This window comes from Bolinopsis microptera, chromosome 2, assembly GCF_026151205.1.
Source record: "Bolinopsis microptera isolate Bmic1 chromosome 2, MBARI_Bmic_1.0, whole genome shotgun sequence".
Classification (NCBI taxonomy): Eukaryota; Metazoa; Ctenophora; class Tentaculata; order Lobata; family Bolinopsidae; genus Bolinopsis; species Bolinopsis microptera.
In genome coordinates, this window is record NC_087073.1 from 21,039,613 (window position 1) to 21,053,953 (window position 14,341).

At 39.0% G+C, this 14,341-nt stretch overlaps 1 protein-coding gene across 1 annotated transcript in view; it reads right to left on the reverse strand.

Moving 5' to 3' along the window:
• LOC134810952 (dynein axonemal heavy chain 6-like) overlaps window positions 1-10,204 on the reverse strand; it is an 87,291-nt gene extending 77,087 nt beyond the window's left edge. Inside the window, exons 1-19 of the mRNA XM_063817647.1 lie at window positions 10,019-10,204; window positions 9,715-9,834; window positions 9,399-9,555; window positions 9,046-9,211; window positions 8,581-8,788; window positions 8,374-8,483; window positions 8,048-8,234; window positions 7,601-7,768; window positions 7,243-7,435; window positions 6,684-6,832; window positions 5,898-6,337; window positions 4,324-4,444; window positions 4,088-4,216; window positions 3,652-3,819; window positions 3,159-3,491; window positions 2,860-3,023; window positions 1,280-1,494; window positions 429-563; window positions 95-307 (exon numbers count right to left, since the gene is read on the reverse strand). Coding sequence (XP_063673717.1) covers window positions 95-307; window positions 429-563; window positions 1,280-1,494; window positions 2,860-3,023; window positions 3,159-3,491; window positions 3,652-3,819; window positions 4,088-4,216; window positions 4,324-4,444; window positions 5,898-6,337; window positions 6,684-6,832; window positions 7,243-7,435; window positions 7,601-7,768; window positions 8,048-8,234; window positions 8,374-8,483; window positions 8,581-8,788; window positions 9,046-9,211; window positions 9,399-9,555; window positions 9,715-9,834; window positions 10,019-10,195 — 3,553 coding nt within the window. The 5' untranslated portion in view covers window positions 10,196-10,204. The remainder of the gene's footprint in view (window positions 1-94; window positions 308-428; window positions 564-1,279; window positions 1,495-2,859; window positions 3,024-3,158; window positions 3,492-3,651; window positions 3,820-4,087; window positions 4,217-4,323; window positions 4,445-5,897; window positions 6,338-6,683; window positions 6,833-7,242; window positions 7,436-7,600; window positions 7,769-8,047; window positions 8,235-8,373; window positions 8,484-8,580; window positions 8,789-9,045; window positions 9,212-9,398; window positions 9,556-9,714; window positions 9,835-10,018) is intronic.
• Between the last annotated feature and the right edge of the window lie 4,137 nt (window positions 10,205-14,341).

Here is a 14,341-nt window from a genome sequence, read left to right on the forward strand (position 1 = left end):
AGGCAGATATTACAAAAGCTTTCAACGTTTCCAATTCCTTAATGAGAAAGCATGGTAAAAAAACTAGAATAATTAGATTACGCAACAAACTAACCAGACAAAACGACCATGTCAGGATGGTCTCGGTACGGTACTAAAGTAAACTCGGTTCTCTTCCAAATCTCTATAACCTTCTGTAACATTCCCTCGAGAGTAGCCTCATTGCTAGCTTGTATTGAGATCTTGGCAATGTCTCCTCTCTGTTCGAAATAGGAGGACTCTAAAACCTTTGCTACAGTACACAGTGGGTCCTGCACCACGTTGATACCTGAGGGAGGACAGAGGTTATCTTTTGTAATCCCACTTTAGCAAACTATTTTATAATCTTACAATTTGTTTTATATGGCATACAGCATTGTTATCTCATATTATCAGAATATGATTCATACCAGTGAGAGCCTCAATAGCAGTGAGATGCCGAGCCTTTAGGACGGGATTGCGGAGTGACACCAGGAGAGGGAGAGATAACTTGAACTCCTCTACTCCGATCTTAAGACAGGGTAAGATGTTGTTCACAGGCAGGGCTGAAACGTTGTCATTATCTTTAGGGAGATGCTTCTTTGTTACAAAATAAACATAGGCCACAAAAGTTCTATTGTGTCGATCTTGGCCGATTAGGGCAAATTGTCCACCCCATTTATATTGCTGTCTTTGTTATTTATTATCAATGGTTATTGTTACTATCCTACAGTACTACTAACTGTTTTTTTGTAGTACATGCCCTGCTTCCTTCCATTCCTAAACTACCTTACAAGCTCTTCCTCTTTTACACCCTTTTCAATCACTTCATTTCACTCATTCACTTCATATCTTATTACCACAGTATCTGCCAAAACCAACATGGCCCATGTGGAAGGGGGCCTTGACGTTGTTGACCACTTGGCCCTGCATCCCAAGCTGACGGTCGGCCTCCACTCTCTAAAAACATACCTTCAGTGAAGGCAGATGGTCAGCAAATAGCGATGCTAGGGCTTGGTGTGAACAAATCTTGACCTACTTTCACACCTTAGGGACGACTCTCGCAAATGCGAGAGTAATGACCCCGGGGAGGGCCCCATTGGTTTTAGTAGGTTGCATTTAAAAAAAATAAAATTAAAAAAAAAAAAAAAAAAAAAATAAATAAATAAATAAACATCAACAAATCCCTGAAGCAACATAACAAGCTGTAAAGAAGTAATCCAGCTATTCAAGATAACCTTTAATAACCATCATTAAGTTATTCTAATGTAATTAGACCTACCTTTTTCTAGTAACATAATGGTTTGAGTCATGTGCTTTACTATCTTCTGTATCTCCGTCACATCAATAGTGTGGAAGGAAGAGGAACTCCAAGTGCTCATGTACTTCTTCCAGTCGGTTAGGTTCTCCCAGAGAAGCTTGCGGAGGCGAATGTCTCGTTCACACTCTGACAACTCCAGCTGTAGTAACGTACTCGTACTCTCGCTGGTGTAGGAACTGCGGTAAATCCGGGGGTTTTCAACATTACGTTCAGAGGAATTAGGAAGCCTGAGGAATAGCATAAAGCTCCCGATACAAGTTTGCAGCCTTTACGCTATGTAAAATAATTGTAATAATAATAATAATAATAATAGGATTATGGCCACATAGCCATCTCGACAAAACTTGAAACCCAACTGCACTCTACGCTATTGCAGTTCGCACAATATTTTCAAAAAGAAAAATGTTCCTATCCGGAACATGTAATGATTAATTATTTTAAGGACGTTAACATGTAGTTCTGAATTTATTAATCAAGATACATTGATTCCTCGGTATTTAGCAATCAATGGGTTATTAGACATGAAATATGCATATGAATCATGCTCACATGTATTTATTTTTGACATCAAGGTTTCGCTGAGATCCCAGAAGTGACCCTTTGACGATGCTCCACTCGCTATCAGTTCATTTTTATAACATTGAAGTCGAGCTTTGAATGCGTCTACTGAACTGGCTTCTTTAACCGAACTTGGTACTTTGTTCCAGTAATTGGCAACCCGGTTACTGAGGACCTGATTTCCTCTTTTATCTTTTAGGATCTTGGTACCACTACGTGATATCCTGAAAAGATCTTGTCCATAGTCCACTTTACCCGTCGTTATTTTAAAGGTTTCAATAAGATCACCCCTCATACGGCGCTCCAGTAGTGTTGTTAACTGGAGGATTCTCAGTCTCTCGTCGTATGGTAGGATACCAATCCCGTCGATTATTCGTGTAAATTCTCTTTGAACATCTTCTATCTTCTTAATAGTCCTCCAGTTTCCGTGCTCTGCTGGTAGATTCCACACTTGCACAGCGTATTCGATGTGAGGTCGAACTAGAGTTCGGTAGACATTTAGCATAACAAATTTGTTACGGCAGATCAAGCTTCGTTTGATCCAGCCTATAACAGACTTTGCTTTTTTCACGGACTTATCTATATGGTCACTCCAGTCCAGGTTTCTGGTAGTTAGAACTCCAAGATCCTTTTCTGACTTCACTTGGGGGAGGCATTCCCCATTCATGAAGTACTCATGCATTGGATTGTTACGCCCAATATGTAGAACCTTACACTTGCCATCCTTCACATTGAATCTTAGGAGCCATTCCTTCTCCCACGCATTGAGTTTCAGTATATCATCTTGTGCAACACTGTGCTTAGCTGTGCTCGTTACTAGCTTAAGATCGTCAGCAAAGAGTGATACGAAGCTCTCAATTCCATCAGGGAGATCATTTATGAAGAGCAGGAAGAGCAGGGGGCCCAGCACGGTTCCTTGAGGGACCCCGGATGTTACAGCAATTGTAACTACATAAATAAACAATTGTACTACATAAATAAACCTGTTTGAAGTGTCAGCTCTACCAGAGGACCCGAATCTCGCTTGATAGTCCATGAACTTGTGGGCCATATCAGAGTATTTCTCGTACGTCTTGTGGTAGTTAACAATGGTCTGGAGAGCTACTGAAGCGGACACTTCGTCTGCTAGCACGTTGGAGTGTCGTACCTGGGGACAAGGTTGTCAAGTAGAGGAACAAGGAGATGACGTCACAGTTTTAATAATCAAGAATTTGAAAATAGTCGTGTTTTGTTGGATAAGGGTATAAATAATAAGGCCAAATAAAAGTGCAAATTTGGGAACCTCATCTTTGAGAGTCTTCAAATCGTCGAGAAGACGAGATATCTGGGCCTCCAGATCCTTGCTGTACTTTTTAATGAGTTCGTCTTTAGTAGCCTCACTGTAAGTCAGTGTCGCCTTGAGATGAGTAAAAGAAGGCAGCAGAGTCCTGTACAACGCCAGCTCCTCAGGCGGAAGTGGAACATCAAACTCGTCAGCTACAGCGTACATCTTAGCTATCAGTCCATACTCCTTCTCCATTGTGGGCAGGTCCACCAGCAGCTTAGTCATGAAGGACAGGTACTTCACAAAGTCTGACACATCCTTACATGGTTTCTCTAGACGATGAGTGGCGTCCTGGAGATTAGGAGGATTAGGTTTAGATTAAACATTTAACAGCGATCCTTTTCAGGGAATTCGTGGTTTCTCAGGACATAGAGAGATATGATTTGTAGCACGGTGGACAGAATACCATCAGGATGGAAGACATGTGCAATGGGAGCTGCAATACTGGTACCTTAATATTGATGAGGAGGTCCTCATTTCGTCTGTAAGCAATAACAGGTAACCGTTCGTTAACATCTGATAATATCCGTAGTGGGAAAGGTAGACAAGTATCTCGGAATGGTTGGATCTTCAGAACCATGAGCCCTTCCCTCACTGATATGGGCAACGTCTGCATCGCCTGTAGTACAAACATTTGGTAATCGAGATAACGAAATCTAACAGATATTACGGTTGAAACCTGTTAATAATTAATAATGACCTGTTACAATTAAAATATTTAATTTATTTGTTGGTAATCTTGTTTTGCTCTTATGAGTGGGTCAATCATTTATTTTTAATTGTAGTTGACGAAATGAGAGTCTCCACTCAGTGTGTACACACTGAGTGGAGACTCTCATTTCGTCAACTACAATTAAAAATAAATTTAATTTATTTATTAATATTACCATGACTTGCTCGTGGTGTTTGGCTAGGACCAACTTGAACTGATCACTAGTCCACTCGCCCTCGTCCATACTCTTCTTAACATTCAACTTGGCACACTCTTCTACCATCGAGCAGTACAACATGAACGGCTGCAATTTATTGAGATTTATGAATAAATAAATAAATTTACAGGAGTATCGGATAAATTTCACAATTTGTTAGTAGCGTTAGAATATAAGTCGGAAAATAAACTGACTGTGGCTTTCTCCCAGACACTATCTAGATTCTTGTGCAGCAGCTGGAGTATCTCAGAGCAGTTCACTTTCATTCCAGCATCTTCTGTTACAGACATCATATCAATGTACTGCCCTTCCCATCTGATAAATACTATACTCAATCTTATTACTGGGGAGGGGGGTGACAGTCTTATAACTGGGGGGGGGGGGGGGGGGGGGGCCAGGGCAGTCTTATAACTGGGGGGGGGGGGGGGGGGGGCAGTCTTATAACTGGGGGGGGGGTGGCGGGGCAGTAGTCTTATAACTGGGTACCTTGGGTTCGTTTCGGGCTAGCACGCCCAGGCCAAGACATCTTGCGTCTCCACCACCGGTGTCTCCGTTATCATGTCTTGCTCACAGCCCATTCCAAGATTGAATTGCCATTAGCCCCTGTATATCCAGGGGTAGGAGGGGTGTCGGGGACGGTATGGAGAAAGCGATCAAGTGCTGCCTTGAATTTTGGCGAGGTTGGGAATTGGGATAGACTTGATGTCGTGAGGCACAACGTTATACAAAGCAGAGGCCACTGAAGGGAAAGAATGGAACCTCATGGTGTTGATGCTTTTGTATTTTGATCCGCCAAGAGGACGAATACATGTCACACCTCTTCTTTGAGAGTGTTGGAAAGTAATGTTTACACTGTTGAGAATCTCACCGTAGTAAATTTTCCAGACAAGGATGATCATGTACCTCTCTCGGCGGCGCTGTAGGGAGTAGAGATCAAGCTGCTTCAGGCGCTCCCAGTAGCTAAGATGCTTGTATCCTGCTATTTTTGCAGTGAATGAGCGTTGGATCGACTCAATCATGATTATGTCACACTGCAGGTGAGGCGACCAGAGAGCACAACAATACTCGGTAATAGAGCGGACGTATGTCTTGAAGAGCATCATCATCGTGTCTTTGTCTCTGGTAGAGAAAGTTCTCGGTACCCATCCAGCTTTGCTCGCTGCCTCAGAGGACTTTCTTGTGATGTGTTGACGCCAGGAGAGATCACTGTCAACATGTTTTACAACTATAGGAACAGGTCGTTAATATACAAAATAAATAGCAGTGGGCCTAACACAGTGCCCTGTGGTACCCCACTTAGCACCATTATGACGAGGGATTCAATACCATCTACAACGACATGTTGGGTTCTTCCACTGAGGAAGCTTTCCAGCCAGCGGTGGGCGTTGCCCTGGATACCGTACATATGGAGCTTCTTCAGAAGTATGGCGTGGTCTACCTTATCGAAGTGTGGTACCCCACTTAACACCATTATGACGAGAGATTCGATACCATCTACAACGACATGTTGGGTTCTTCCACTGAGGAAGCTCTCCAGCCAACGGTGGAGGGGGGGGGGGGCAGTATTATTACTGGGGGGAGGGGGCAGTCTTACAACTGGGGGGGGGGGGGGGGAGGGGGCAGTATTATTACTGGGGGGGGGGGGCAGTATTATTACTGGGGGGTAGTCTTATAACTGGGGGGGGGGGGCAGTCTTATAACTAGGGGGAATAAGACTGCCCCCCTCAGTAATAAGATAGGGATATAGATAGAGGGAATAATAACTCACCCTTCAAAAGGACACTGCTCCGACTCCATGACATACTCGAACTTGACTCTAGTAACAAAAGAAGATAAGCTAGCATCGTGCAGAACGGACCCGAACTCTGACACTAGCTGCTTGATATTATTGGTGATAGTTCCGAACGCTTCAGAGCACACCTCTTTAGAGGGAGATAGTGAGAGCCCGTACTTTTCAGTAAGAACCAGGGTAATGTCGAGGAGGGGTGGCAGAACGTTAGGTTTTACAGGAATTGGGAGCGGCACGAAGTTAGGATCCTCCACCTCTACCTCGTCCTCATCTGCTAGGATTCCTTCCAGTAACCTCTCTTTCTTCTCTCTTATCTTCCTCATCTTGAGGATTTGTTTTCTGTCACGGTTTATTTTCGTTACTTCTGTTGTCTCCGTTTCCCATACCTTCAGCTCGGCACCAGAGATCATGGCCAGGTTCTGAAATCAGTTGCATGTAATACACTGTAATATACACTGTAATATACACTGTTCATTTGCAATAGTAATCTATCGTATTTATATCTACATAATATAATAAACTAATTTAGGATAGGTGTTACTGCTTGCTGCTTCATGTTTTGTTTAAAAGTTTTTGCTTGACACATCTTTGTATTCTACATGCTGCAATTATTGCAACACATGCAACTATTCTGGGATACATAAAAACTTTGTCAGGTCTTAACACAATCTCTGGAAGACAGTAAACATAAAATATCATTTTCACGGCCAAGAGAGAAGTAATATAATAACAAATTAAATGGGTCACATGATACAGTAAACTAACCAGGTGGTCTTTAAGGAGCATGATAGCTCGGCCACAGAGCCTCCGGAGCAGCGTCAACAACATGCAATCTATCAGCCTTAAAAAGCGCGACAGTTGGTCAATTACACTCTTCCACTGTTGTATGTCTGTATAGGTGGGCAGGTTCACATCTGGGAAATATTACCATAATTAATTAATTAATCAATTAAATGCAATTAAATACAATTAAATACAATTAAATACAATTAAATACAATTAAATACAATTAAATACAATTAAATACAATTAAATACAATTAAATACAATTAAATACAATTAAATACAATTAAATGCAATTAAATACAATTAAATACAATTAAATACAATTAAATACAATTAAATACAATTAAATACAATTAAATACAATTAAATACAATTAAATACAATTAAATACAATTAAATACAATTAAATACAATTAAATACAATTAAATACAATTAAATACAATTAAATACAATTAAATACAATTAAATACAATGATAACAGTGTGACAATACTAGAGGTAAGGAAGTAGTCTAGTAGTTAGTAGTCACGTGACTAACCTCTAAGTTCCTTCTTCCTCTCGTGCTTCTTGTCCTCCAACATAACAATATCCTCGTAGTATTCCTTAGTTCCGAACATCTTCTCCAACAGAGCATGTCTCCCCTCCAGCTCCAGCTTCTCGTCCAGAGCTCGCTTACTCTCTCTAATCAGCTCAGTATACTGACTCTCCATTCCAGCTGCTGCACCCATATCCTGTAATACACATTTATAGGAGGAGCACTCTGGTGACTTACAAGTATCACTAAATTACAAGCTATTATGTGACATATCATTGTTAAATTCAAGTGGAGCTTTACTCACATAACAAACTTTAGAGGCGAGCTCTATATATTATTGTAAAAGTGGAGCTTTACTCACATAACAAACTTTAGAGGCGAGCTCTAGAACGTTAGCCCTGAGTTTGAGTAGATCTTGCTTAGCGGTGTCTATAGCTTGAGCCTGGTGCTGTATGTAGCCGTCCAAGGAGTAGGTGTTATCTATATCTATAGCTATCAGCTTTATCGCATCATTATTATCATACACCCCCTGATATGATATTACACAGTCTGATTATGACTCTGTAACTGTATTTATAATATATGTATATTTTATAATATCACAGTTTGTCAGTTATAATACCATAATACCTTTATAAAGGTATTATGGTATTATAACTGACAAACTCTGATATTATAAATTCACCTATCTGTTGGCCGTTGCGATATCAGTTAAGTAAAGAAGTAATCACGAGCGAGGATGTCAAATGTGGTGTAACTATAAATCATATAGTCACTATAATAAGAGCAATATAACAATAGTACGTACGTTAATAGTGATATTGACAGTATTGTGAGAAGAGTGAGAAGCAGTCTCACAGTAACTCTGTATCCTGAGCAACACAGCTCTCATCACGTGATCAAGGGTAAACAGGCTCCTGTGTAACTTCAGTCCCCTGTTCTCATGACGACGCGAGGAACAGCCACGTGTCCAGTGCTTGAACGCTTTCCACAGTCTGTACAGCGGGTGTTAACTTATTCTACACAGTTTCAAGATGCTATGAAGAATAAGATTAGTTAAACAATCAAAATGATAATCAAGATTACACCACGTGACTCCACACTGCAAGACTAGTGTAAGTAACACTCCCACACCTGAACTGCTGAAAAGTCCTCATTTTAACAATTTTGAAGAAGATAGTCCGTTCTCGTAACCAGGAATCTATTTCTGTGATAGTCGTATCCTCCGCAGAACTAGGAGATACCTTCAGGGGATGTAAATGTTAAAAACTAATAACAGTACAGGTAAAGACTGGTGAAGTCACATGAATATCGGGACTGAGTTACCAGGAAGGAACTAACCATCATAACGTTATCATGAGTAATAGTGTAGAAAATAGCATCGGCAGGAATAACAGCTTTCTTGACCATCCTCAGATCATAAGGGTTGTAATAGCTACACGCATTCCGGCAAACTCCATACACAAAGTCATCTTTACCAATACAGGTTACAACACAGTCATCTGATACATCACGCTTCAGGAGGGATTTCAGGATAATATCATCATTCCTGAACATTATCTCAATTATCAGGGGTTGTAACAATTAACTTGGCAATTAATAAAGGTGTTGTCGCCGTATTGGGGCACCACAGCCATTACACGGAACTAGTGCTCAAGAGGGTCTTCTCCCATCACTACAGTTAACGCGATCATGTCCCCAGACAGTTCGCGTTGTTGAGTCAAGAAAAATCAAAAATATTTTGAACACAAAATCTTGCAATGTTGCTCATTATAAAAATAGTTAACAATATGACATGCCAGATACCTCACTCCGTATTTTGCTGCATTTTTATTCATGGCAGCAAGTCTCTGAGAATGCAGATGATTTAGTTCACCGATCACTTCCTCCCCCCTTTGGTACTTTACAGTCTTTATAAAGTGCATGACATCATCAGGTGGACTGGACGACACGTCAATGTCAGGAACTGGACCTGACGAAGATAAATCATTCAACTGAAAAACATTAAACTTCAATTTGAGAGCTGTCAATATCATACCTTTTTTCCCCTTAATCCAATCAATTACTTGAGATGAGATGAGACCTCAAGTCATTTATTTCGTACATTTCTTCTATATTTCGTTATTGAAATTACTCAAGTTGAGGTATAAATTACATACTTTTAGATTCGATTGAAGGCAACACTTTAGCCTTCTTCTCTATTTCAGGAACAGATGGTAAATTCTTGTTTTCAAACGATTTACGTCGTCTTGAAAGAGCAGGTAATACAACATTCTCCTGTTTAGCTGGGGGTTTCCGTCTTGCAAAAAGAACTGCCTGTGTGGTATGAGTAAATTAAAATAGTTTATTTTAACATTAAACACCAAATCAACGATTACAGCTTTGAAAGATGGCTAATAACAGAGAAGAATGAATAGTTTGACTAGCAAGAGGTTAAATTGAATATGATATAGTAGGGATCTATACTTGTTTTACCTGCTGAGGTATTGGATTTGAAGCACCTCTTTGTACTCGTGGAGAAATTTGTTTTAATTTTCGAACTCTGATTTCCATATGATCTGATTCATTTTGATCTTTTCGCCTCTGCTTGCGGACCTGATGCAGAATTTCTAATTAGGAGGGCAACTATTAAGCACAAAATTTATTCATAGTAAAAATTTAACCGGTCAAAATAATAAGAGAATATAAACATGTGCGATAATTTTATCATTATTATATCTTGAGAGAGAGAGAGAGATCTTGAGGTCCTGCATCTAAGATATGATTTCTCAGTAATCACCTGAATAAGGTTTTGAGCAGAGAGAGGATCATATATGGGGGTTTCTGTTTGTAAGATAGGAGGGGCACTGGCGATTACACTCCTGAAGGACTGATTGTACTCCGAGTTGGATGGAACCACTCCATAACCTTCGTGAAGAGTGTCTGAGTAACCCTCTCCAGCATTGTGCTCATCCATACAACGCTAAAAATAACATATTAATAGTACAACTTTAAAGTATTACAATGTGTGTAAGCCATCTCGATGTGGAGTGATTCAAGCTTTCCAAGAAAATTTATCATTATCTTTACATCCAAAACAAGGGTATCTTTGAACTCAAAAGGGTAAGAACTTTTTGGCCCACATTAAATATATCTTCTCACCAACAGCCACGATAGATATTCTCCCAGCAATGGCGCTTATACATAAGGGGACAGATATTGGTAAAGACAGATACATGTTGTAGACTATAGTTCCATTTCTGAATGGGTATTCATTAGGAATTATATTTTATCTTGGGTTTGTTTTTTAGGCAGCTAGTGAAAACTTAATGTTTTGTTACAGAAAATCACAGTTTCTAAATTGAGGGCGCTCTAAATCGGAGTTTTACTGTAGTTGCTTCTGATAGAAGAGGTGAGCAGCTGTTTTTAGTCCTATGGAAAAACATTATTCTTAGCCCAAGTTATTGCTAGTCAAAAGGTCAGCGCATATGTGTAATGGTATCGGTAAGGTGATGGTATCAGTGAAGTGATCGAGGAATCCCCCTGAACTTTCAGGATATGCTCTAGTATAATAGGGATCATTTAGAAGAAGTTCTCAGGCATGCTGGAATTAAGTCTATTGAAACTTTCATCGGTTCGGCTAGACTAAGGTGGTAAGGACACATTGTCAGAATGCCAGAGACACGGTTTCCCAATTTTTTACTGGATTGGAAACCAAACTATGGAAAGAGACTGAGAGGATGACCACCAAAGGCTGTGTACTCAAGGATGCGGCTGACTTTACAGGTGTCGATAACATCAGCAGAGATGCAGTAAAACAGTTAGCTCTAAAATGAGTGGAATGGAGGAACCTGGAACATGTTACACTGTAGAAGAGGTGTGTGTGATGCAGGCCACTCCCATGGCTAGGAGGAGACCTCTTCATGTAGCATTTATGTATGTATAGGGATCATTTAGAAGAGATTCTTCGGCCAGAATTTATTTTAAATTGTTCGATTTTGAAAATGTTGGTCCTCTAATAATTATCAAAAACGAGGTTGTACTGCTGAGAGCAAAGTCGAGACTCTTTTCTTTTGTTTGGTGGTCCAGTGTCACTCGAAACTCGCCTGAGCAATCAATTCCAGAGGGTGAACTAAGGACTTCTATGTAATCATATCTCCTCGCCCAAAAATCCGTGATTGAGGGTGAAATAAAGAATGAGGGTACCCTGCAGGTCACTTTTATTTAGACAATTTAGCACTATAAAAATGTGCTTCTTCAAATTATCTATCATTCTCATTGTATTGCTGTGTAAATTTAATTTTAATTATAATGCTAATTAATTTTAACATTTAAAGGGAATATTTATTTTATAGTTGTAGGTTTATAACCGACCAGGTACCCTGCAGGTCACTTTTATTTAGACAATTGATTCACGATGTCAATCCTTCGCAGCTCGGTGAGGCACAGTGGTGCATCTCGCCGATCTACCGAAGTAGGTTGCGAGAAGTTGGTTGCGAGAAGAATTATTTGATGCGCGGCGCGACCCAGTAGTGCATCGCGCTACAATTTAGACAATAGCACTATAAAAATATGCTCCTTCAAATTATTTATCATTCTCATTGTATTGCTGTGTAAATTTAATTTTAATTATAATTCTAATTAATTTTAAAGTGAATCTTTATTTTATAGTTGTAGGTTTATAACTGACCAGGACGCGCGCCGAGTTGGACTCAAATATTTTACGAGTATCATTCGTTAATTTTATAAGCAAAATAATCGATGAACTAAAAAGCTTTTAAGTTTTTTGATTAATCTTCGAAGTCCATTTCAAGGTCGGCTTGCATTTAATCTTACTTTGGAATTATTGTTGAATTGCGTACATATTTATTATCTCCTTAACGGGTGATACTCGTAAAATATCTGTTCCATATATTGGACCGTCGACGAGTCCAACTCGGCGCGCGTCCTGGTAGGTTGTAAACCTACAACTTCATGAATCGAGATCAAATCTTTTGCATTGTATTGAAAATCAATTTATGCACTTATATAGATTATTTAAATACTTTTAAAAGAGAACAACAAACTAAAAACCCTTATTGTCTTATTTCTCCGTAAAAAGCACAATATCGTAAATATAATATAATTTTGTTGTTAAATTGCCTATAAAGTGATTTTAAACAAATGATAAAGTCCACATTTAATTTAATCAACTTAGTTCAGAATCAAGCAATTCAAACTACTATATTATTTTATGTGTATTAAATTAAATGTGCTTTCGGTGGAGATATTATAGCGCACGCCTTACTTTTGACGGATGATGTTGTTGAATGTTTCAAAATATTGACCTACCGCAGGCCGGGAATAACAATTTTTTCATATAGCGTATTTGGTTTGTCGTCCATTAATTAACAATGCAATAGCCGACAAATAGAGATTAGGCGGAATGACAGGCTGAGCGCGGCCCAGTAAGACTCACGATGTTAATCCTTCACAGCTCGGCGAGCTCGAGGCCCAGTGCAGTGCATTTCACCGATCTAGCGAATAGAAATGGTTGATTCACAATGTCATTTATACTGGACGGCGCTCCGCCTGTCATTCCGCCGAATCTCTATTCGTAGACACGATACATCCACTTATATTATAGTGAAACGAAAACGGGGGTCACGACGTGATACAATACATTACTTGATCATGTGTAATTAAGTTATGCAATGGTTGATATTTGATTATACTGGACGGTGCTAGCCCATCATTCTGCCATATATCTTCGATTGTGTGCTTATAAAAACTTGTTAAGCCACCATCTAAGTTATTCGAAAGCCCATGGAACTTAAAAATTATGTTTTCTTCAGCTCCAGTGATTGAGCATGACAACTTAAAACCTTAAAACCTATATCGTGTAGTTATTGACTACTTGCATGGGAGTATCCCTAAGTTAAGATTATATATGATGCTGAGTGCAGAAAAACACTGTTCATTGCTGACATGAAGTGATAACAATAATAGTTTGAATAATATAATTTATATATATCTATTGTTATTTCATAACAATTAGTTTTAGTCAGATGTAAAAAGGCAAGTGAAAATTATGCTCAAAAGAATGAGTTCCGAAAAATGTACACACTTTCTTCAATCGATATTTTAATTCAGATTAACAAAAAGAATATAGAACACAATCACAATTATGCCTTAAAAATAATACAAACATGGGCGACATTTAAGAAATTGTTTTAAGATAGGGAGGCAATGAGGCTGGTGTAGTATGCTTGGTCCTCATACAAAATATCTTAACTTTCTGACTTCCACTCTCTTGTACTGGTAGGGTGCTTCCAGCAAGTTCTGGGATAATCAGTTATTTAATAAATATAGCTTACATTAAGTAAAGTAAAGTATATATAAAGGGGTATACAGCAGGGGGAATGCTGAAAGTTGCAGTATTATACCCAGCGCTATTTCAGTCATTTCAAGGTTCGACCAAGAATTTGTCCCTATCTATTCCATTGGAGATTATGTCATTATAACACTGATAAATAATTCCTATAAATCACACTAATGCAATGTTTAGAGTTCAAAATCTCTGACCGTATATGTGGCCAAGCTCTTTCCAGCTAAAGAAAATTATTTTGAACTGTTCTGAACAGTTTCATTTATATCTGAAAGAGCAGTTTCCCTTTGTTGCATATGGAATTATCAGAAATTTCGATCTTTAAACATCACAACCAAGCGACTCATAAATAATATTCCTATCCGGATATTACACTAATACAATACATGAAAAAAATATGAAAGACACAAAAATCTATCTGCCAACAGATGAAATATGGGTAAAATGAGGTAAAACAGTCTTCATAATAGGTGTATCATGTGGGTATTAAGCAATCAATCCAATTTGTTGTGGTAAGGATCACCCACCTGCCAACAATCCCTTTAGTGTTTTTATCAGCTCGCTTTTACATTAGTAATAGTTATGGATGGATGTTTTTAGTAACAGAAGCTTTAAAAAATGTGTTAATCGTCTTCAGCTAGGGGCGAGGAGGTGATTATATTATGTTGTTCCAAGAGATGGAGTGTCGAGTTTATCTAAAGTATGATGTGCTATGGCAGATTGATCATGGTTTTGTTGTCGATGGTGTTGTTGTGT